The 22,667-nt window shown below is 41.9% G+C and overlaps 1 protein-coding gene across 1 annotated transcript in view; it reads left to right on the top strand.

The window, feature by feature from the left end:
• XKR5 (XK related 5) overlaps positions 1 to 22,667 on the top strand; it is a 62,481-nt gene that overhangs the window by 5,504 nt on the left and 34,310 nt on the right. Inside the window, exons 2-4 of the mRNA XM_073625147.1 lie at positions 8,984 to 9,167; positions 11,552 to 11,739; positions 18,668 to 18,877. Coding sequence (XP_073481248.1) covers positions 8,984 to 9,167; positions 11,552 to 11,739; positions 18,668 to 18,877 — 582 coding nt within the window. The remainder of the gene's footprint in view (positions 1 to 8,983; positions 9,168 to 11,551; positions 11,740 to 18,667; positions 18,878 to 22,667) is intronic.

The following is a 22,667-nucleotide window of genomic DNA, read 5'->3' on the forward strand; positions in this document are numbered from 1 at the left end:
CATGTGAAAATAAAGTGGACACTAATGCAGGCACTACTTCTAATAACTGGTAGGCTACAATGTATTATATATTTTTTTTCTTGATTTCTCTGGGATAGATCCTTAAAGAGGACATGTACATAGAGGGCAAAGCTACAAGTTCACTGTAAAACAGTGGTTTTCAGCTGCCCAATTCAGACAGCAGCCAGTTAACCTACCAACATGTTTTTGGGCCGTGGAAGGACCTGAGGGAAACGCATGCAAGAACAGGGAGAACATGCAAACTCCATGCAGATGGTGTCCAGACCAGGATTTAAATCAAGGGCCCTAGTGCGGCAAGACGGAAGTCCACCACAACCCGCTTGTTGTTTTCCATGAAACATCTGCATGTCTGTGGCCAGTCCTAAGAAATTCTAATTGATCAGATTCCAGTGAAAGTGAGCTCCCAGTAGACTGTAATGTTATCTTCCCTTTGTAGAGGATGGCATACTGATGTTTTCAGACCTGTGCACAGGATATGTCTCCCGTATGGAAATGTTCACCCTTTATAATAGGTTGCACATGTGGCAGATCTGTGTTGAGGCTCAGCGGCGGAAATTAACAGCGTCGCTCGTGCACTGGGAAATCTGCGAGGACACCGTCTGGATTCCATCTGTCACGTTTTTAGTCATTGTCCTCATTAATAGACATGTCTTGCATGATCCCTTGAAGTATGACCCCCTCACGATTCTCTCCAGCAACAGAGTCAGATAGTATCAAAATGTTTTTGGCATAACATTTTTTTAGTGTCAACATTTTAAAAATCGGGCATGCAAAAAAAGCACCAGCCATTTTCATTCTGAAAATGATGCATACTGTCCCAAATGATGAGTTACTCTATGGAAAATATCTTGATCTGCACAATCAGTTGGTACTCCAAACACCACGACACCTTAAGTGCTTCACCACCTTGTGCACAATAAAACTCTTACCAAAGCTAATGGACTCTTTAAACACAAAAAGAGACAAATGCGCTTGTGTATCCTTGTGGTCCCTGCTTGGGGAAATATGTCTCCTGGGTTTCCACTACATCCTCATGGGCAACTCCTCCAACCAGAGGTATTCAACCATGACATAGGAAAAGAGCCAGGCGAGCCACATAGCATAAAACCGTATGGGGAAAATTTTATTAAAAAGTACTAACCACTTACAGAGTTAAAAAAACAATAAGCGCTCATCTATGAGGGACCGTTCCTTGGAGTCAGACGGGGCGCTTCCTGGTGGCGAGGTGCGTGAAGATGTCACGAGCGATAGCTCCGCTCTATCTGTTTTGTCACAGCTGATGTCATCGGGGGCGACATCGTCAGATGTAACACTGGCAAGTGTTTTATTGTCTACAAGGTGGTGGAGCACTCAAAGAGGAGTTTACTACTGCGCGCTGAGCTTTCTGAATGGCTTGGCAGCGAGGGAAGCAGGAGGGGGCCGAACTTCTGAGGGATCTTGCTGCGGCAAGGTCTTCCGGAGGTAGGGACGGGTACCTGTCAAAAACAGGTACCCACTCAACCCCCCCCCCCCCCCGGAAAGGTGCAAGGGGGGGAGGCAAACAAGAGGAGTTTCCCCCTTTGAGTGGAGCTCCGCTTTAAGGTGTCGTAATGCTTGGGGTACCAACTGATTGTGCAGTTCAAGATATTTTTTTTAGACTTGTGACAACAGATCATAGTGGGGTTCTCAGGCACCCTGGGCCCCTAATGGACGTAGGGTGATTTACACATAAGAGGGGCCAGGGGAGCTGGACACGGAGTCTCCAGAGCTCTCCAAGGTAAGCTGAGTTCCACAAACCACCCACCCAAAGTGACTCCTGTCACAACACTCATTCATCATTTGGGAAAGTTTGTGTCATTGTCACATTTTTGTTACTATTATTCATATTATCTGTGCACGTGCACAAGGACTCGCACAGATTTTTATTAGTCACTTTATGTATATTGTTTTTTTTTTTTTAAGCACAGAACTTTTGATTATATTTACTACACAGTTTCTATCAATAGTTGTGCCAGCTGCTTTTAAGGCTTTTTACCGCAATTTCTCTTTTAGGTTTATTTTGTACAAGAAATGACTTGAGATGAAACTTTTGATCTAGGAGACAAAAGGTCGCTGGATTGATCTAAAGAACTTGGATTTTTTTTTTTGTTTTTTTCTATTCATTCCATCAAACAAAAAAAATGTGGTTCTTTTGATTAAAGTGGCAATTGTTTGTGTCCAAGTTCTTCTAGTGTTCATGTCAAAGTCACATTTCTTAGATTCATGCCTGTCTCCTCTGTTGTATTGCGTTAAGGAAGCCCATTCATTTCTGTGGGCTGCCAATGCCCCAGACTGGACAAAGAAAACCTGCCCCGCAGGATTTATTTAATAGCATACCACAATGCACATTCATTACCATGTCTTGGGATGCTTTTAAAATTAAAGAGCAGCACACCGATGCACCAAGGGTGTGTGTTACTATTGCATAGGTGTAAAGCCAGCCTCTAAAATAAAATTCTGGTTATGATACTTCCCCATGTTCCCCTGCCACTCCATTGTTTGTCCAGAGACTAATCCTTGACTAAGCTTCATGTCCGACCTTTCACAGAGTTACTGACCACCTTCCTTTCCCCTAATGTGACAGGTTTGGGCATGGCAGTTGGCCATCCAGGTCAGAGTACTGCACCCTGGGTATAAAGGGGAAAGGTTACCTGCTTCCACGTACCTGGAAGAGCTCCAACGGAGGGGTGAATCTTGCTTGGTTATTTAGGCGGTGTCAAGAGAACTTGTCTTTTTTGTCCTGAATGGGCAAAATCAGATTCTCTATAAAATGAGTGTCTATGGCTGGCCTTCTATGGATTGCGTGGGTGGTGCAGGCATGGCAGCGCACAGTCCAGACCTCCCTTTGCCCAGCAATGACCCCCCCACCTATTCACAGGGGATTTTCAGGTCCTCCCAAGTCAAATGGAAAACATCCTTCCACAATATTCTAGTTCCAACTTGGAGCCTCCCACAGTTGGATATTCTTGGTATAATTCCTTAATGTAGCTTTAAAAGAAGCGCCACCTCATTTGACATCAGAGCCACTTTGTCTGATACCTATAGAAGAATCTCACCTCACCTGGAACCTGTAAGAGAACCCCATCTCATCTGGAACCTAGAGAGAACAACCTCTTCGGCACCTTTTAAGATAAATTACCTCATCTGACACCTGTATGAGAATCAACTTGTTTGGCATTTATATGAGAAGCCACCTTGCCTGGCGCCCGTAGGAGAAGCCGCCTTGCCTGGCGCCCGTAGGAGAAGCCGCCTTGCCTGGCGCCCGTAGGAGAAGCCGCCTTGCCTGGCGCCCGTAGGAGAAGCCGCCTTGCCTGGCGCCCGTAGGAGAAGCCGCCTTGCCTGGCGCCCGTAGGAGAAGCCGCCTTGCCTGACGCCCGTAGGAGAAGCCGCCTTGCCTGGCGCCCATAAGAGAGAGACGGCCTTGCCTGGCGCCCATAAGAGAGAGACGGCCTTGCCTGGCGGCCATAAGAGAGAGACGGCCTCGCTGGGCGCCTTTTTAAAAGTACCAATGACTCTACCTGGATATGCTCCTGGATTGGCATACTATTCATCCTATCATGGAACAGAAGCTAAGTAATTCTGGGTTATTCTGTATACATCACTTATTTGTCATACCTAATGCTATCAAAAAGAGAGAATCTGACTGTTTATAAGTAGCAGACATTTTCTTCTTTTGATCACTTTTGAAATATGAGGCCTGGGGAGAGCCATATCTAATCAGTCTGGTAATGAATGCACTTTTATTTATTTTTTATTTTTTTTAAGACAAGTGGCACGTGACTTGTAGAGCAATGCGCATCTTGGTGTATGCTGCAACGTGGCAGTTGGAAGGAAACCATTATGCTTCATCATTGTAGTCTGTGACGCTCTTTATAAGTGAGAAAAGAATATTGGCTGTGCAGGCAGTGGATCAGGTATTAATGTTGATGTACTTTCTTAGTGTACACAAATAAAGGATCAACATCAAGGTGCAGGGAAAATCAGCAACCTGAAAATTCTTCCAGGACACTCTACAGTTGTGATAAAGTCAAATCACGTCACTCTATTTTTAGTTTCATACCATCCATTATAGTTCGATGTGGCAAGCCCTTGTTAGCTGCATCCTCTGGTTACATGATCCTGTGTACTGCAATGTTTCCTGTGTGCTCTGTTATTTGAGGGTGAAGCTGCGGTGAGCTCTAAGGCTGAAGGGTGCTCAAATCAGAAAACTTCCCCAGTTGCAATTGAAAATAAAGATCAGCAGCTTGATTTAGTAGGGCAGCCAGCTGCATAGTAAAAGCTGTTGATATTCTATCAACAATCCTGGGAAAGTTGAAAACGCAGATTTCCCATACATGTGTATAATGTGAATAATCATAAATGCAGTGAAATTTTTTTTTTTTATTTATTTATTTTTTTTTTATTGCACTTAGTAAATCATAAGTAGGTCCATAACACTGATCGTCTGTCTGTTGCTTAGTGTGCAGTCTCTACTCTGCAGCATTACTGTGCGATTCTGATACTGTGTTCTGACCTCCCCGAGATGTTCTGCCCTTTATACATTATAAATGTGGGCAGTTTTGTTGGAATCATGCTGGCTGGATAAAGTGTCGTGTCTCGGGGGTCACAGTAAACAAACACAACCGATCTGTCAGTCAGATCTCTCTTACTGATTGGCAGTTAGAGAGGAGCAAGCTAGCCAAGGATACCTCGAGACAACCACTAGTGCTGAAATTTTGATGAATTGTTTTAGGCTGGTGTGAAAACCAGAGCTGGTTGTGTTCAGCACAAGATATTCTGCAAATTTCATGTAATTTTCTAGTGTGTGTGTGTGTGTGTGTGTGTGTGTGTGTGTGTGTTTTTTTATTTCTTATTACATTTTTTTTTTTTGGCATCAGGAAAAGTGAAATCTTTGTTTCAAATTTGGCAGAGGAATCTAGGCCGTTAGTATGGCTAGAGTAAGCTGTATATTTTATATTATATTATTATTAATAATGCGGCTAAATGTCTATGTACCCTTGTAATAATCATGAGTGTCATCTGGTGTAAGGTGGTGGCCAGACAGAACATCTCTGGATGTTTTCTTGAAACTTGAAACGGAACCCCGCACTTGATAAGGTGCCCAGTTCAACATGCCTTCTCTCTCTTGGTCAGTACCTCTCTGGGCTGTGGGTCTCCCACCACTCTAACTACCTTTCTTGGGCTGACCACCCACCTCTCCATCTAGGCTCCCTGGGAGGAAACTACTGATTCCCAATGTAAAAACTTCATGATCTGGTCGCATCCATCCCTGATTCTTGGGGCCTACCTGCTGTTTCTATTCTTGACCAACTCTGCACTCTTGACCTCTCTGCAGTCATTGTCAACCCCTTTTTTCCCCAATGAAGAACTCTAAATTCCCTAACCGGTGCATTTTTGTATTGCGTTGGAGTGAATGGATTCCAGACATAACTTTAGTCTCTTTGTTGGCTTCTTTCTTGTCAATACAATAAACTTAATTCACTTTCACTGTCGGGATTTTGGTGACAGTCCCACTACTCTGACTCTGTGTTGTAATAGTGACTTATCCCTTGCTGAGACCTCTATGCCTGGCCTGTATAAGCAGATATAATCACTGCGGACAGTCTTTTAGATAACTGAACTCACCAAATACCTTTTTCTCGTCCTTAAAGATCTTTATTGAATGTGCAGGTTACAGCAAACAGGATGTGGCAGATGGTTGAAGGGACAGTATTTGCAGGTCAAAATATGGTAATGTGTTCCCTGATGCAAGCAGATTGGCATGTGACCCTGAGACAAGGGGCTATCTTAAAGCGGAGTTCCACCCAAAAGTGGAACTTCCGCTTTAAGCACTCCTCACCCCCTGACATGCCACATTTGGCATGTCATTTTTTTTTGGGGGGGGGGGGGTGGGTACTTAGTTTAGAGTGGGACTTCCTGTCCCACTTCCTTCTTCCTGCTCTTGGCCGCCTAGGCAGCCCTTCCCTGCCAACAGTCTTCTGGGACACGGGACAGGTCCCAGAAGATTGCCTGGCCGCTAGCGGAGAGCAGCACAACTCGCGCAGTGCGCGCCCAGCCGTGAAGCCGAAAGTTGTCGCTGCCTGGTGCCCACAGTCGCTATGACGGGGCCGGCCGAGAGGAGCTAGGCTCTGGGCGGCCGCATCGTTGGACCGTGGGACAGGTGAGTGTCTGTTTATTAAAAGTCAGCAGCTACAATTTTTGTAGCTGCTGACTTTAATAAACTAACAAATGTGTGGAACTCCGCTTTAACCTGTAAAGACAATGTTATGAGGAAGGGGAAATGCATCATAGGTGGGAGGGACCACAGAAAAGTATGGTGCATTAACAAAAAGATGGCAGAATATTAACCAACTATACTGGGGCCAAACAAACAATGGCTTAAGGAAATTATTAGGGCTGAAACAACTAATCGATTATGAAATTAATCGATTACTATTTTCATAATCGATTAATCGGCCAGTAACATAATGGGGTTAAAAAAAACTAAAATGAGTCCTTTATAAAAAAAGAGCAAATAATTGCTACTGTAAATACTACTTTCACAGTTCTACAGTAGAAAAAAAAAATGAACCCCTTACAGTAGTGATTATCTACTTTTTTTTTTTTTGACTATAAAGGGCTAATTTTAGTTTTTTTAACCCCATTATGTTACTAAACGTCTTAGACCTGGTTCACATCTATGTGTTTTTTGGTGCTTTTTGCAGAAACGCACTACAGTTCATTTACATGGTTTCCTACGGGACAAGTTCACATCTATGCTTTTTCAGCCGCTGCGTATTTGGAAAAGGTCAAGGACTTTTAAGGCAAAACGGTGCTTTTTTGGTTCAATATACTTCAATGGAGAAGCTGCAGAAAAGCATGTAATGCGTTTTTGCAGCAATTTGTGTTTTTTAAATCTGCCCAACAACAAATTGGCCAAAAAAAATTGCAAAAACGCAAATCGCCGCAAAATCACGTGCGCAAAAATCAAAACGCACAGCAAAAAGCACTGCAGAAACAGATCAAAAGCAAACTGCATAGGTGTGTAACGAGCCGTGGTGGCCACACGGATCAATATAGTCAGTATATCTCCTCTAATAGTATATACAGTATATCTCTTCTGTCTGTTATTCTCAGAGTGGATTAGATATTTTGCTCCCTAACCATATAGTTGGTTATTTATATTTACCACTGCATAGAGATATTTAATAATAAATTGCCCTTTTTTAAAACTTTACATATTAACTAAATTATACACCACACTTTATTCTAAGGTTATTAACCGATTAATCGATCGAAACAATATTCGACCAACTAATCGATTATGAAAATAATCGTTAGTTGCAGCCCTAGAAATTATTGCATTTACACACACAGCACACTCACGTTATTAGAATTGGTGTGAACAGGAGTGCCAATTTTCTCTTTATCTTAACTCTAAGGGAGGCACCTTTTTTGAAAACCTTCCCGAGAGAACAGCTAAAAAATGCCATGCTCCTCCAGGCTAGGGGAAGCACAAACATCAATTTTAGTGACTTCTCATCCACCAACTTCCACAACCTATTACCACTCAGATCTCAGAACTGTAGGCCACACAGGGAGCTTGTTGAAGCGGACCTTCTGTGAAAAATGGAAGTTCCACTTTAATTCCGGCCACACCACCCCATCCGAAAACTAAAACTATGACAGAACAAATCTAAAAGAATATTTGCCCCAGCGCCTCTAGGAGGTGCATGTGACATCACCATGCTTCACCGCTGCCTCCTGGGAAAGCTGGGCTCTCAAAATTCTGCAAGGCTGCACTCCTCCAGTGGGCCGAATCACATTCTTGTAGGATTTTTAAATACAAATTCACAATGTGTCCTAGGATATACATAATACAGTCAGGGGCTGGGATGATACCACACAGGTCAATTAAGGTAGTAATAACCCCGTTTCAATAGTGTTTGAGCTGTGGTCATTTCCATAATAAGTGTATGAGAGTGCCCTGAGTGTGATTGCATCTGGTGCAATGTGGATTGTCCCTGAGACCAGTTCTATAGGGCTACTTTCACACTGGAGCCGCCCGAGCGTTAGCGCTAAAACGCAGCTCGCTTTAGCGTTGTTTTAAGCTGTGCTTTTTGGCTGCTAGCGGGTTGCTTTTAACCCCTGCTAGCGACGGAAGACCGGGTTAAAAGTGCCCGTGTTGAGGCGCTTTCAAATCGCTTTTCAGGTGCTTCGGAAGGGCTGCCCTATTCATTTTAATGGGCTGGGCATTTTGGGAGCGCTGTATACAGGAGTGCTGTATACATCTCTCCCAAACCGCCCCAAAGATGCTGCTTGCAGGACTTTTTATCTAACGTCCCTCAAGCGCACCACCCCAGTGTGAAAGCACTCGGGCTTTCACAATCGGGCAGTTTTGAGACGCTATTTCTAGCGCTAAAATGCATGAAAACTGTCTCCGTGTGAAAGGGCTCTTAAAGTCCAGAGTATGATACACTCTGTGCAGAATAAAAAAGCTTTGTCACTCTATGCGTTGGAAAGAGTGAGACCAGCTCCCCATTCTACAATACATCTTCTCAAAGCTCCTCAGACAGGAGATCCCAATCCTCCTCCCATCTGCGCTTACAAGGGAGAGGCAATTTATGAAGAAATTTTATTAGCAACTGCCTGTAGGCTGTTGAAATGAGCCCCTTTTTAGTAAAGTTGGCTTTATTAAGTGTATCAACCAAAGGTGTGGGAAAAAAGAAATGAAAGGAGTCAAACCCTACTTATGAAGCTCATGATGCAATTGTGAATATTGATAGAACCATTTATGATTAAAAGAAAACTGAATGAAGTTGAAAGGATTTTAAGGTTCATTCTGCATAGAAATGAAGCAGAATCGACTTTGGAGTCTGTTGCATGAAGAGGGGGCTTGCAGGGGTTGGAGGAAATCTGCCTTTATATACACGTTTTTTTTTAAACTTCTGTGTTTTATTGACAGAGTGTGCGGTGGTGGTACGTTACTTCCTTACTGCCCAGTACCTGTGGGCAGGATGGACTCTTGGCCTGCTCCTTCCTGGCTGCCTCATCCAGGTTCTCAGCTTTGTCTGGCTACACTCCGATGGACATCGACGATGCCTCGCTCTGAGTCTGGTCCACATCTTCCAGCTGGGCATCTTGAAGAGGTAAGGACTGTGAACGACTCCGGCCAGGACTGAGTTCACTGCTAACTTTTTTTGTCATGTTAGGTTATGTGTTTGGGTGTTTCTTTTGTGATGTAAACTGGAGCAGTAGCTACACTGAAAGAATAAGCTCACCTTTGTAGGGAAAAAAAAAGTTAATTTTTTTTTTTTTTTTTTTGTGGTCTGCTAGCGGTCTGCTCATACCTCGTACGGGCAGGCAGTTGCCTGAGAGCAGAAAGATCCATGTACTCTGAGAGTGCTCACCAGGGCCCTCAAAGCTCTTTGAGAACTACCAGCCGTCAGCCGCAATGGATGTTGGTACTTGTAGGCGTTCATTCCCAGGAAACTGTGAATAATGTGGCTGTGTGGGTAAAGCCCTGCACAACCTTGCTGTTTCTAAATTGTGACAGCGGGTGCAGGGAGAAGAGCCTCCACCCGCTGTCACAGAGAGGGGGAATCAAAAGTGAGAGTCTGCAGATGCTGGAACATGTTCCAAAGGTGAACTTATCCCTCAAGGTTGTAATCATTTTTATGCACCTGATTAAGGCAAGTTCACTGCTTGCATTCTATCTAATGGCTAAAACTCAATAAAGCAGGAAGTTGTTTGACATGAGCTGCTTATCTAATTTTTGGTACGAAGTAGAGATGGGCTTGGGCGTGTTCGAAATCCCACATGCCCGATCCCGCTCGGAAGTCGACACTGGACACTGCTAATCACAGGCAGTGAGACATTTCCCGATCTGTGCCGCTACAAACCGGGAAATGTCTCGCTGCCTGTGATTAGCCATATGCAGTGTCGACTTCCTGGCAGCATCGGGCAGGTGGGATTTTGAACAAGCCTGAGCCCATCTCTAGTACTAAATACGATGCGTTTACCCTTTCGCTGTCGGACGTTTTTTGCACATATGATTAAAATAATTATAGGCCTGAAGATTACATAAACCTCACCACCACCACCAAACCTATATTATATCTGTGAAATGGCGACCAACTTCAGTATCCCATATTTTCCATAGGCGACACTAAGAACCCCCTATAGCTCATCAGTTTAGTGTTACGGAGGAGGTCTGGTTTTAGATATATTGCTCCAACTCTGGCATGCATGGCGGTATGTAACATGTATTTTTTTTTTTTTTTTTTTCTTCTTTTCATGCGTGGGCGCCCCCCCACGCATTCGTTTTACGTTTATAGATGTGTATATGTGGGAGTGGGGGGGAACCTCAAATTTTTGAGTAACTTTTTAATCTTTTACTATTTAAAATTATTTATTTATTTTTTTCATCACATCTAAAAGACCCTGGATGTCTCCCTCTGTGCTTCATGCCATGTAATGCAATGCAGATCACATTGCATTACATCCTTTCCCTCCCATGCTGGCTGGGGACACTAAGAGGTGGACCCCGAAGTGATGGCAAATGCGTCGCTTTCTGGGTCAGCAATGAGGAGGGAAGGAGAACGGACCTGTGTCTGCTCTGCTTCTCCCCCTCCCCCCCTCTACCTGACTGCATCCGCTATGTCATTTCCAGGCCCGCAGATGGGCAAGCGGAGCCTGGAATACATGGCGGGGGGGGGGGTGTGCAAGCAATTGGGCAGCAGCGCAGCCGCCTAAATGCTTCCACCTGACAGCCAGGAGTCTGCTTGTCAGATTTACACACAATCCTGGTGGCTGCAGTCACTGGGATTCTATACTATGATACAAGTCAGATTTTGGGCATTTCCTGCAACAAACATTTCATTTTTGGCGAGATACTACCAAAGGTTTAATTGCCTGTAAAAGGATTCAGACCCTGACACTTTCCTCATTAGAACCCTGCAAGTGCAACAGCTGATTAATAATTAGTCACTCCCATTCACATTTGTTTTCGATATGGACACAGACAAAGAACTAATTTCTCCAGAATAACAAAAGGTAGGAATCTGCAACAAAGTTTGTTAAAATCCTTGTAATGTACATAGATCACTCAGGGGGTGTTTTGTTCAGTAAAAAAAAAAAAAAAAAAAAGTGGAGTTACTTTTAATGCTCTTTGAAGATCTGCCTGGATGTAGATCTGCAATAGGAGGACCTCAAGGGCTCATGCACAGGAGTGTATATGGCTATACAATGTAAAATACGGTCATATTTTGGCTCCCTGGAACCAAAGGTGTTGCATACAGCTGCCTGTACAAATGGAGTACGGGATGCGGCTGTACGCTGGTCCTAGCATGCCCATATGTATTTTTGCGCTATACCCACACAGCCGTATCCTGTAATTCCTTTCTTCAAGTGGCTGTACTCAAAACCTGTATGTGTCGGGTGCTGGTATTTTATTTTACGTTGTATGTTGTACCATAGCTGATGGTGGGTCTCCACTTCCAAGGTATCAACAATGTATGTATTTGTGTTTCAGGCATGTAGATTGTTTGCATTTGGCTGTGTGCGGAAGAGGTGATGAGACATGTCAGGCAAGGGAGCTGGTGATGAAGCAAGGGGACCTGTCTCTTCTGCGGCTCATGGAAGCTCTTCTTCAAGCTCTCCCCCAGTTATTACTTCAGACTTACATCTATATGACTCTGAAGCCGGCGGATATCTATGCAGGTAAGCTGTATGACTGAAAATGGAAGAAAAACAACTCTTCACACTGGAGAGAAAAACTCTAATGCACTGCTGAAAATTCCAGGCTTAAAGTGTATACAGCTGTGGCCAAAAGTTTTGAGAATTACACAAATATTAATTTTCACAAAGTCTGCTGCCTCAGTTTCTATGATGGCAATTTGCATATTCTGCAGAATGTTATGAAGAGTGATCAGATGAATTTCAGTTATGTGCATCACTCTTGCCATGAAAATTAACTAAACCCCCAAAAAAGCATTTCCACTGCATTTCAGCCCTGCCACAAAAGGACCAGCTGACATCATGTCAGTGATTCTCTTGGTAACACCCGTGTCAATGTTGACGAGGACAAGGCTGGAAATCACTCTGCAATGCTGAGTGAGTTAGAATAACAGACTGGACGCTTTAAAAGGAGGCTGGTGCTTGAAATCATTGTCCTTCTGTTAAAAAATGGTTACCTGCAAGGAAACACATGCAGTCATCATTGCTTTGCACAAAAAGGATTTACAGGCAAGGATATTCCTGCTACTAAAGTTGCACCTAAATCAACCATTTATCAGATCTTCAAGGAGAGAGGTTCAGTTATTGTGAAGAAGGCTTCAGGGTGCTCAAAAAAGTCCAGCAAGTGCCAGGATTGTCTCCTACAGTTGATTCAGCTGCGGGATCTGGGCACCACCAGTGCAGAGCTTGCTCAGGAATGGCAGCAGGCAGGTGTGAGTGCATCTGCATGCACAGAGAGGTGAAGACTTTGAGGATGGCCTTGTGTCAAGGGCAGCAAAGAAGCCTCTTCTCTCCAGGAAAAAACGCCAGAAAAAGACTGATATTCTGAAATGTACAGGGATTGGACGGCTGAGGACTGGGGTAAAGTAATTTTCTCTGATGAATCCCCTTTCCAATTCTTTGGGGCATTTGGAGAAAACCTTGTCCGGCGAAGAAAAGGTGATCGCTACCATCAGTCCTGTGTCTTGCCGACAGTAAAGCGTCCTGACACAATTAATGTGTGGTGTTGGTTCTCAGCCAAGGGAGTGGCTCACTCACAATTTGGCCTAAGAACATAGCCTTGAATAAAGAATGGTACAAAAACATCCTCCGAGAGCAACTTCTCCCAACCATCCAAGAAAAGTTTGGTGAGGAACAATACCTTTTCCAGTATGATGGAGCACCTTGCTTTAAGGCAAAAGTGATAACTAAGTTGCTTGAGGAACAAAACATCGAAATTTTGGGTCCATGGCCAGGAAACTCCCCAGACCTTGACCACAAGTTCTCATGGAGATTAATCTTCAAGAGGTGGGTGAAAGCATTGATTATGCAAGAATGGGCTGCCATCAGTCAGGATGTGGCACAGAAGTTGATTGATAGCATTCCAGGGTGAATTGCAGATGTCTTGGAAAAGAAGGGTCAACGCTGCAAATATTGACTCTTTGCATAAACGTATGCCCCATACACACAATTGGGCGAACATTTTTGTCCAAGGAACGATCATATGATTTTCTTATAGTGTGTAGACTACTTTTGAAAGCCGGTTCCAACCTCCCAAAGTAATATTGCAGAAGGGACAAACTCCGATATTTTTTTTTTTTTTCGTATGGGAACAAAACGAACGATTTTTGTTTTATTGTGATCTGAAACAAAAAATAACTAAAAAAAAAAAAAGGCTTTGTCGTGCGAGAATTTCCGTACATTATTTCTATCCTCGGTTCCGACTTGCTGAAACATTAAGGAAAACTGGCCGATCATTTGTCCGATTTTTCTCATGGTGTGTACGGGGCATTAATATAATTGTCAATAAAAGCCTTTTGACACTTTTTAAATGCTTGCAATTCTACTTCAGTATACCATAGTAACATCTGACAAAAAGATCTAAAAACACTGAAGCAGCAGACTTTGTGAAGATTAATGTGTCATTCTCCAAACCTTTGGCCAAGACTGTATACCTCTAAATTTTATTATTAGCCTGTTTGTTTTATTTTCTAGTTTTCTTAGCAATACCTGGTGATACTGCCAGTTCCTCTTTCCTGCTGCTGCAATCTGACTGCACCAAGCATGGAAGCAAATGCAAGCTAGCGAGGTCAGATTATGCGTAAGTCATTCCCTCCTTGGAGTTACAGGATGCTGTTCTTCTTACGGCATGCCTATAACTAGAGGTCGACCGATATGGGTTTTTCTCTGGCCGATGCCGATGCCGATATTTAGAAATCACGGTGGCCGATGGCCGATATGTGATGCCGATTTTTTTGGGCCGATATATTTGGCCGATTTTTTTTTTTTTTCCTTTCTTTTTTCCCTTCATCTCATAAAATCTAACAGTTAGACCCCTTTCACACTGGGGCGTTTTTCAGGCGCTTTTGGGCTAAAAATAGCGCCTGTAAAACGGCTCCCCTGCAGTCTCAGTGTGATATCCCGAGTGCTTTCACACTGAGGTGATGCGCTGGCAGGATGTAAAAAAAAGTCCTGCAAACGGCATCTTTGGAGCGGTGTATAACGCTGCTCCACCACTCCTGCCCATTGAAATGAATGCGCACCGCTGCCGAAGCGCCTGCAAAGCGTTTTGGCAGCGGCGCTTCAGGGGCGCATTTAACCCCTTCCTCGGCCGCTAGCTGGGTTATAAGCGCCCCGCTAGCAGCCGAATAGCGCCTCTAAAATGATGGTAAAGCGCCGCTAAAACTAGCAGCGTTTTACCATCAACGCATGCCCGCTCTAGTGTGAAAGCAGCCTTAAGTAATACAGAATTTTTTTTTCATTTAAACATTAAACAAAACAAACCTTCAATCAGTTCACTTGTATGTATAATTTAATAAAAAAAAAAAAAAAACTATCTTAAATAATAAATACACAAAAACAGGTAATCAAAACTTTTGGACGAAAAAAAATGGGCTAACTTTACTGCTTAGGTTTTTTTTTTTAATTCATTACTGTATTTTTTTTTTTTAAATTGCGTTTGAAAGACCGCTGCGCAAATACCGTGTGACATAAAATATTGCAACAATCACCATTTTATTCCCTAGGGTCTCTGCTAAAAAAATATATATAATGTTTGGGGGTTCTAAGTGATTTTCTAGCAGAAAATACAGAATTTTTACTTGTAAGCAACAAGTGTCAGAAAAGATTTAGTCTTTAAATGGTTAAACTGAAAACTTCTCCACGGAGTTCAGTCTATTGATAAAAAGAACCTGAAAGAGATACAATGTATCTTCTTATCAGACTTGGCAGGCTGCCCAGAGGAGGAGAGAATCTTCTCCACAGATAACCTCAGGAAACTTGCATTAACTTCTATTACAGAAGTCATTTGCAAGTCACGGCTGAAGTTATAATCGGCCTTTTTTATCAGCACAATCGGCCGATGCCGATTAAGTAAAAAACGCCAAATATCGGCCGATATATCGGCCGGCCGATATATCGGTCGACCTCTACCTATAACTCCTGTAGTCCGTTACAGACACGCCCAGCCCCATTGTAACCCATATCAATGTATAGAATGCTAGCGTATATGCCTCTCTGCCCGCCACTCCCCTTTGAAACCAAACTTGATTGGTTATAGGCAGGGAGTGTCGGATGAAGAAACGTCTTGTGGGCATAACGTGTAAGGTGGAGAGAGGCGCATGATGTCGTCATGCTACCCAGAAGCTGTTGTGTGAGTCACTGTGAAGGATATACTGTACCCAAACATGCCTGGTCATTGCATGATCCTGTCTTAAAGCTATGTGCCTCCTTTTTTTTTTTTTTTTTTTTTTTTTTTTTATGCGAGTACAATATTGCTGTATATTTTAATAAAGCGTTATACAGAGAGCACTAGGAGTGTTTACTTTTATTCCTGACTGAGGAGGTGGAGAGGAGGAAGAGTGCATTATTAACCTAAGAAGGGAAAGCTCTTGCTGCTGTGGTGGGGAAGCCTTGGATCAATAGAAATATGTTATACATTTGGTGCATTTAAGGCCTCTTATAACGTGGAAGTCTTTGGAGGGGTGAGCGTGTGTGTGTGTGTTTGTTTTTTTTTTTTTGTTTTTTTATTTCTCTATGTGGAGACACGTGGTGCATCTAACAGATGGAGTGTTGTTGGGTATTGGTGCAAGATATTCGCTGTTATGGACTTATTATGGCACACTTTAACTGTTTTCTGAAGTTTGTTGCATGGTTTGGGTAGGCTCACTTATAGTAGGGGTTAAGCAATTATCGGTGCGGCTGATAATCTCTTTTTTTGAATAATTGGTAACGTACTGATGTTACCGATTATTGCTTCGAGGGGGTTGTACCGGGGTGATGCAGCTGCATGCATCACCCCGGTACTATTCTTTAGAGCGGCTGGTCGGCTTTCCAGTAATAACAACCAATGTGGCCAAGCAGCCGCTCGCCCGTTATCACAAGCAGCGGGAGGGAACGTCCCGCCGCTCCGCCCGGGTCTCCTGTCCCACTGGGAGACCCGAGCGACCAGCCAGCACGTCCACTGGCTGGAGACCCAAACAAAGCCGATTGCTTTGCTCGAGTCTCTGTTCTAGCAACCCAGAAGCGATGTCATGACATCACTTCAGGATTACTGGCATCCTAAAGGTGCCAGTTTAAAAAAAAAAAATAGAAAGTATTCAAAAACGCTGATCTTGCCATTTTAGATACTTTTAAGTGCAGTGGAGGGGTTTAGAGTCTTATTGACCCCAGATCCCGCCATAAAGATTACCTATCACTGCCTTTTACTGTCACAAGGGATGTTTACATTCCTTGTGACAGCAATAAAAGTGATAAATATATATATAAATATATATATATATATATATATATATATATATATATATATATATATATATATATATATATATATATATTTGAAATGGACAGTGTAAAAATAAAAACTATTAGCCTTTTATAGGCAGCCGAAAAATCGGTATCGGCCCTGAATAAACAATATCCGTTGACCCCTAACTTATAGCCCTGCACTGAACTTTTTTTTTTTTGTGTGTGTGCAGTATTAATCAAAGTGTTCAGCTGCTTAGTATGTTTATAGTTTCAGTGTGTGGGCTTTTTTTTTTTTTTTTTTATATTGCATATAAACAACATATGATCATAACTTACAATTGTAGGTCATCGACTGAATCTCTGTTTCTACCATGTAGTTTTAAAATCTGATGGATCAAAATAATCGACTTGCTTTGATCAAATCTGATCGAAATTGTGACTAAATCAATCAGAAGGGAAGTTATGACTATTCAATTGTTTGCTAATTCGATAGTTTTGATCAAATTGCTCATTGATGTTTGTTTGGATTTTTTAAAAAATCAAGAGTGTAGGGGCCACTATTGGGAAGAAATTTGTTGCACATGCTAAAATGCACGTTTTACAGTATTTCTGCAGTCTCTGACAGTCTTCTTTAAAAATATAAACAGACCTTATGTAAAGAGCCACAGTTGAGACCCCCTGTCAACCACTCTCCACTGTATAACATAAAATTAAAATAAATTATTGCGCAGGTAGACACAAATAATACGTGAGTGCAAGCTGCTGGCAAAAACACAACAGGACCATTTGTAATAAACACAGTCAGAAATAAATGTTGCTGTGCTAAACGCTAATGATAAACAAGTGTCCATAAAGTAAAAACAAATCCTGCTGCTTTTTGTAGTGATAAATAATGGTGAACTTCTTGATGGAATATCCAACTGGAGTGAATAAAATAAATGCACGTTCTGGTCACCCAAGTGCACCTCCACCGGAGATCATATAAAATACCTCCTTATCAGAAGCCTAGACTCCAAGTTATAAGAGTCTAGACAAATGTAGTATGCAATCACAGAAGATCCAGTCAGCTCCCTCCGCTATGCTGAAGGTGATGGTTGTTAAAATACCGTTATTTCTGTATTAATATCGATATTCTGTAAATTATATTGATGAAGAGAGATCCAAGAAAATATGTTCAGTTCTCGTGTAAAAACTCAAAAATTGATTTAATAAAATAGCAAAATATTACAAGAACAATATCAAAATGTAAAAATATCATCACTAATGTAATTTATTTTCTTAAAATGAAGATTGAATGAGACGTGTGTGTGTGTGTGTGTGTGTGTGTGTGTGTGTGTGTGTGTGTGTGTGTGTGTGTGTGTGTGTGTGTGTGTGTGTGTGAAGCTGTGGCAGCTTCCTTCAATGTCTTCCTGAATCAGTCTGCCCAACTGTGTTTCTGTTTCTAGCTTTTACTTCAAAAATCTGACCCCCTCTTTATCTTTAAAAGGGTTGGTTTAAAGTTCCTCTGAGCCTTATTGTCCTACAGACTCTTCTAATGAGACATAGCTTCCCTCCCACCTCTCAGACAAGGATGGGGGTTGTTCAGTATTTATGCATTGACATTCCTAAGGAGTGGGCAAGAACAATGTGTGAAAGCATTAAACGTATACAATATAACATCTGAATCAATCAAATACTACAGAAATCGGTATGTATATTATATTCATTGAAAACCCAATGGTCTTATTAGTATCCTATTCAAGAAATATTGTAATATAAAGAACTTCTTTTCTTATATATACACAAACTTTCATCTTAAGAAATGTGAAACTTTTCTTCTCCCCTATGGGGGAAGGTGAGAGTTGATTAATACCATATGTTGGTTCTCCAAAGCAGTTTTTGAAAGGTTGCCACTGTACACACCTATCATAGAGATGGACATAAATGCATGTAAAAGCCAGGGTAGCATCATACATTTTCAGGAAGGACTTATTTCTCACCTCCTATGAAACACATTTATAAATTCAAAGTGCACAAGAGCTAACAGGCCCTCAGAAGGTCTTTGCTAATGAGGTCCAACTGTCTTGTATTTATTCTGAACTGTTTTTGTAATGTTAGAATGTTTTGTAAAATGTTATAAATCTTTCTGATATTCTGACTTCATGTTTCTGTTGTGTTTTTTTTTTTTTTTTTTCGTTTTTTTTTCCAGCTAGCTGTTCCCTGGCATGCCTCTTGTCTGTGTCCTGGGCACTGGTCTCCTTCAGTCATTTCCTGTGCCTCCTGAGACCTGGGAACCTGTGTCTGCCATGGGCATCGGTGCTGTGCCAGCTCCTGTGGAGGATGGGCATGGTTGGGACCCGTGTGATGGCCTTGGTAGTGTTTGCCAGAGTCTTTCATTTCTGGGTGTTTGCTGTGGGAGGTGAGAAATCATCTTAGAAGTACTTTACTGTATGGAGGCTGCCATTGATGACCTTTCCTTCTGATAATGCTAATATGCATGCTACCTTCCCTACCTTTTTTTTCCTAAATAATTTGGGTTACTTACCTTTTGAAAAATGTGTAGATTGAGACAAGTGAATTTTCTGGTCTGCATACTCCTGTGGTGTTTTTTAGGGATGCATCGGTATCGGTGCCAATACCAAGTATTTTTACGAGTACTCAAAAAACTGAAATTATTGAACAAGTACTCCTAAAACTGATATTTTGCAGTGCAAATTTCCTCCATACAAATTTAATGGGTGCAAATTCGCACTGCAGAGAATCGCATTCGATTTGAACAGGAATGCGGTGCGATTCCTGTCCTACTCGCATGCAATTTCCCCCACCGCTTCTGTTTGTGTGTGTGTGTGAACCCAGTATAAAAGTTTTTATTAAATATGTTAGAACAACTCACATTAAAGTACATCCTGTGGTGAAAATAATTATTTGATCCCCTGCAGATTTTGTAAGATTGCTCACTAATGCCTTGTACACACGGTTGGATTTTCCGACGGAAAAAGTGTGATCGGATTGTGTTGTCGGAAATTCCGATCATGTGTGGGCTCCATCTGACTTTTTCCGTCGATATTACCAACACACACAGTTTGAGAGCAGGCTATAAAATTTTCCGACAACAAAATCCGATCGGTTAAATTCCAATCGTGTGTACACAAATCCGACGCACAAAGTGCCACGCATGCTCAGAATAAATTAAAAGACGAAAGCTATTGGCTACTGCCCCGTTTTATAGTCCCGACGTACGTGTTTTGCGTCACCGCGTTCAGAACGATCGGATTTTCTGACAACTTTGTGCGACCGTGTGTATGCAAGACAAGTTTGAGCCAACATCCGTCGGAAAAAATCTGATGGCTTTTGTTTTTCGGAATGTCCGACCGTGTGTACAGGGCATTACAAAGAAATTAAGGGTCTATGATTATTTATTTAATTTTTTTTATCATAGGTGTATTTTAAATGATAGAGACAGAATATCAACCAAAAATCCAGAAGAAACACATGATACAAATGTTATAAACTGAGTTGCAGTTCAGTGAGTAAATTAAGTATTTGATCCCCAAGCAAAACTTGGTGGAGAAACCCTTGTTGGCAAGCACAGAGGTACGACGTTTCTTGTAGTTGGTGACCAGGTTTGCACACATCTCAGGAGGGATTTTGGTACAGATCTTCTCTAAATCCTTTAACCACTTCAGCCCCGGAAGGATTTACCCCCTTCCTGACCAGAGCACTTTTTACAATTTGGCACTGCGTCGCTTTAACTGCTAATTGCGCGGTCATGCAATGCTGTAACCAAACGAAATTTGCGTCCTTTTCTTCCCACAAATAGAGCTTTCTTTTGATGGTATTTGATCACCTCTGCCGTTTTTATTTTTTGCGCTATACACGGAAAAAGACCGAAAATTTTGAAAAAAAATGATATTTTCTACTTTTTGTTCTAAAAAAAATCCAATAAACTCAATTTTAGTCATACATTTAGGCCAAAATGTATTTGGCCACATGTCTTTGGTAAAAAAAATGTCAATAAGTGTATATTTATTGGTTTGCGCAAAAGTTATAGCGCCTACAAACTAGGGTACATTTTCTGGAATTTACACAGTCTTTAATTTATGACTGCCTATGTCATTTCTTGAGGTGCTAAAATGACAGGGCAGTACAAAACCCCCACAAATGACCCCATTTTGGAAAGTAGACACCCCAAGGAAATTGCTGAGAGGCATGTTGAGCCCATTGAATATTCATTTTTTTTGTCCCAAGTGATTGAATAATGAAAAAAAAAAAAAAAAAAAAACAAAATTACAAAAAGTTGTCACTAAATGATATATTGCTCACACAGGCCATGGGCATATGTGGAATTGCACCCCAAAATACATTTAGCTGCTTCTCCTGAGTATGGGGATACCACATGTGTGGGACTTTTTGGGAGCCTAGCCGCATACGGGGCCCCGAAAACCAATCACTGCCTTCAGGATTTCTAAGGGCGTACATTTTTGATTTTACTCCTCACTACCTATCACAGTTTTGAAGGCCATAAAATGCCCAGATGGCACAAACCCCCCCCAAATGACCCCATTTTGGAAAGTAGACACCCCAAGCTATTTGCTGAGAGGCATGTTGAGTCCATGGAATATTTTATATTTTGACACAAGTTGCGGGAAAGTGACAATTTATTTTTTTATTTTTTTTTTTTTTGCACAAAGTTGTCACTAAATGATATATTGCTCACACAGGTCATGGGCATATGTGGAATTGCACCCCAAAATACATTTAGCTGCTTCTCCTGAGTATGGGGATACCACATGTGTGGGACTTTTTGGGAGCCTAGCCGCGTACGGGACCCCGAAAACCAATCACCGCCTTCAGGATTTCTAAGGGTGTACATTTTTTATTTCACTCTTCACTGCCTATCACAGTTTCGGAGGCCATGGAATGCCCAGGTGGCACAAAACCCCCCCAAATGACCCCATTTTGGAAAGTAGACACCCCAAGCTATTTGCTGAGAGGCATGGTGAGTATTTTGCAGCTCTCATTTGTTTTTGAAAATGAAGAAAGACAAAAAAAAAAATTTTTTTTTTCTTTTTTTAATTTTCAAAACTTTGTGACAAAAAGTGAGGTCTGCAAAATACTCACTATACCTCTCAGCAAATAGCTTGGGGTGTCTACTTTCCAAAATGGGGTCATTTGGGGGGGGGTTTGTGCCACCTGGGCATTCCATGGCCTCCGAGACTGTGATAGGCAGTGAAGAGTGAAATCAAAAATTTACGCCCTTAGAAAGCCTGAAGGCGGTGCTTGGTTTTCGGGGTCCCATACGTGGCTAGGCTCCCAAAAAGTCTCACACATGTGGTATCCCCGTACTCAGGAGAAGCAACAGAATGTATTTTGGGGTGTAATTTCACATATTCCCATGGCATGTTTGAGCAATATATCATTTAGTGACAACTTTGTGCAAAAAAAAAAAAAAATAATAATAATTTGTCTCTTTCCCGCAACTTGTGTCACAATATAAAATATTCCATGGACTCGACATGCCTCTCAGCAAATAGCTTGGGGTGTCTACTTTCCAAAATGGGGTCATTTGGGGGGGTTTGAACTGTCCTGGCATTTTATGCACAACATTTAGAAGCTTATGTCACACATCACCCACTCTTCTAACCACTTGAAGACAAAGCCCTTTCTGACACTTTTTGATTACATGAAAAAATTATTTTTTTTTGCAAGAAAATTACTTTGAACCCCCACACATTATATATTTTTTTAAAGCAAATGCCCTACAGATTAAAATGGTGGGTGTTTAATTTTTTTTTTTCACACAGTATTTGCGCAGCGATTTTTCAAACGCATTTTTTGGGGAAAAAACACACTTTTTTACATTTTAATGCACTAAAACACACTATATTGCCCAAATGTTTGATGAAATAAAAAAGATGATCTTAGGCCGAGTACATGGATACCAAACATGACATGCTTTACAACTGTGCACAAACGTGCAGTGACAACAAAATAAATACATTTTTAAAAGCCTTTAAAAGCCTTTACAGGTTACCACTTTAGATTTACAGAGGAGGTCTACTGCTAAAATTACTGCCCTCGATCTGACCGTCGCGGTGATACCTCACATGCATGGTGCAATTGCTGTTTACATTTGACGCCAGACCGACGCTTGCGTTCGCCTTAGCGCAAGAGCAGGGGGGACAGGGGTGCTTTTTTTTTTTTTTTTT

The sequence above is a fragment of the Aquarana catesbeiana genome, linkage group LG04 (assembly GCF_042186555.1).
Source record: "Aquarana catesbeiana isolate 2022-GZ linkage group LG04, ASM4218655v1, whole genome shotgun sequence".
NCBI classification, from domain to species: domain Eukaryota; kingdom Metazoa; phylum Chordata; class Amphibia; order Anura; family Ranidae; genus Aquarana; species Aquarana catesbeiana.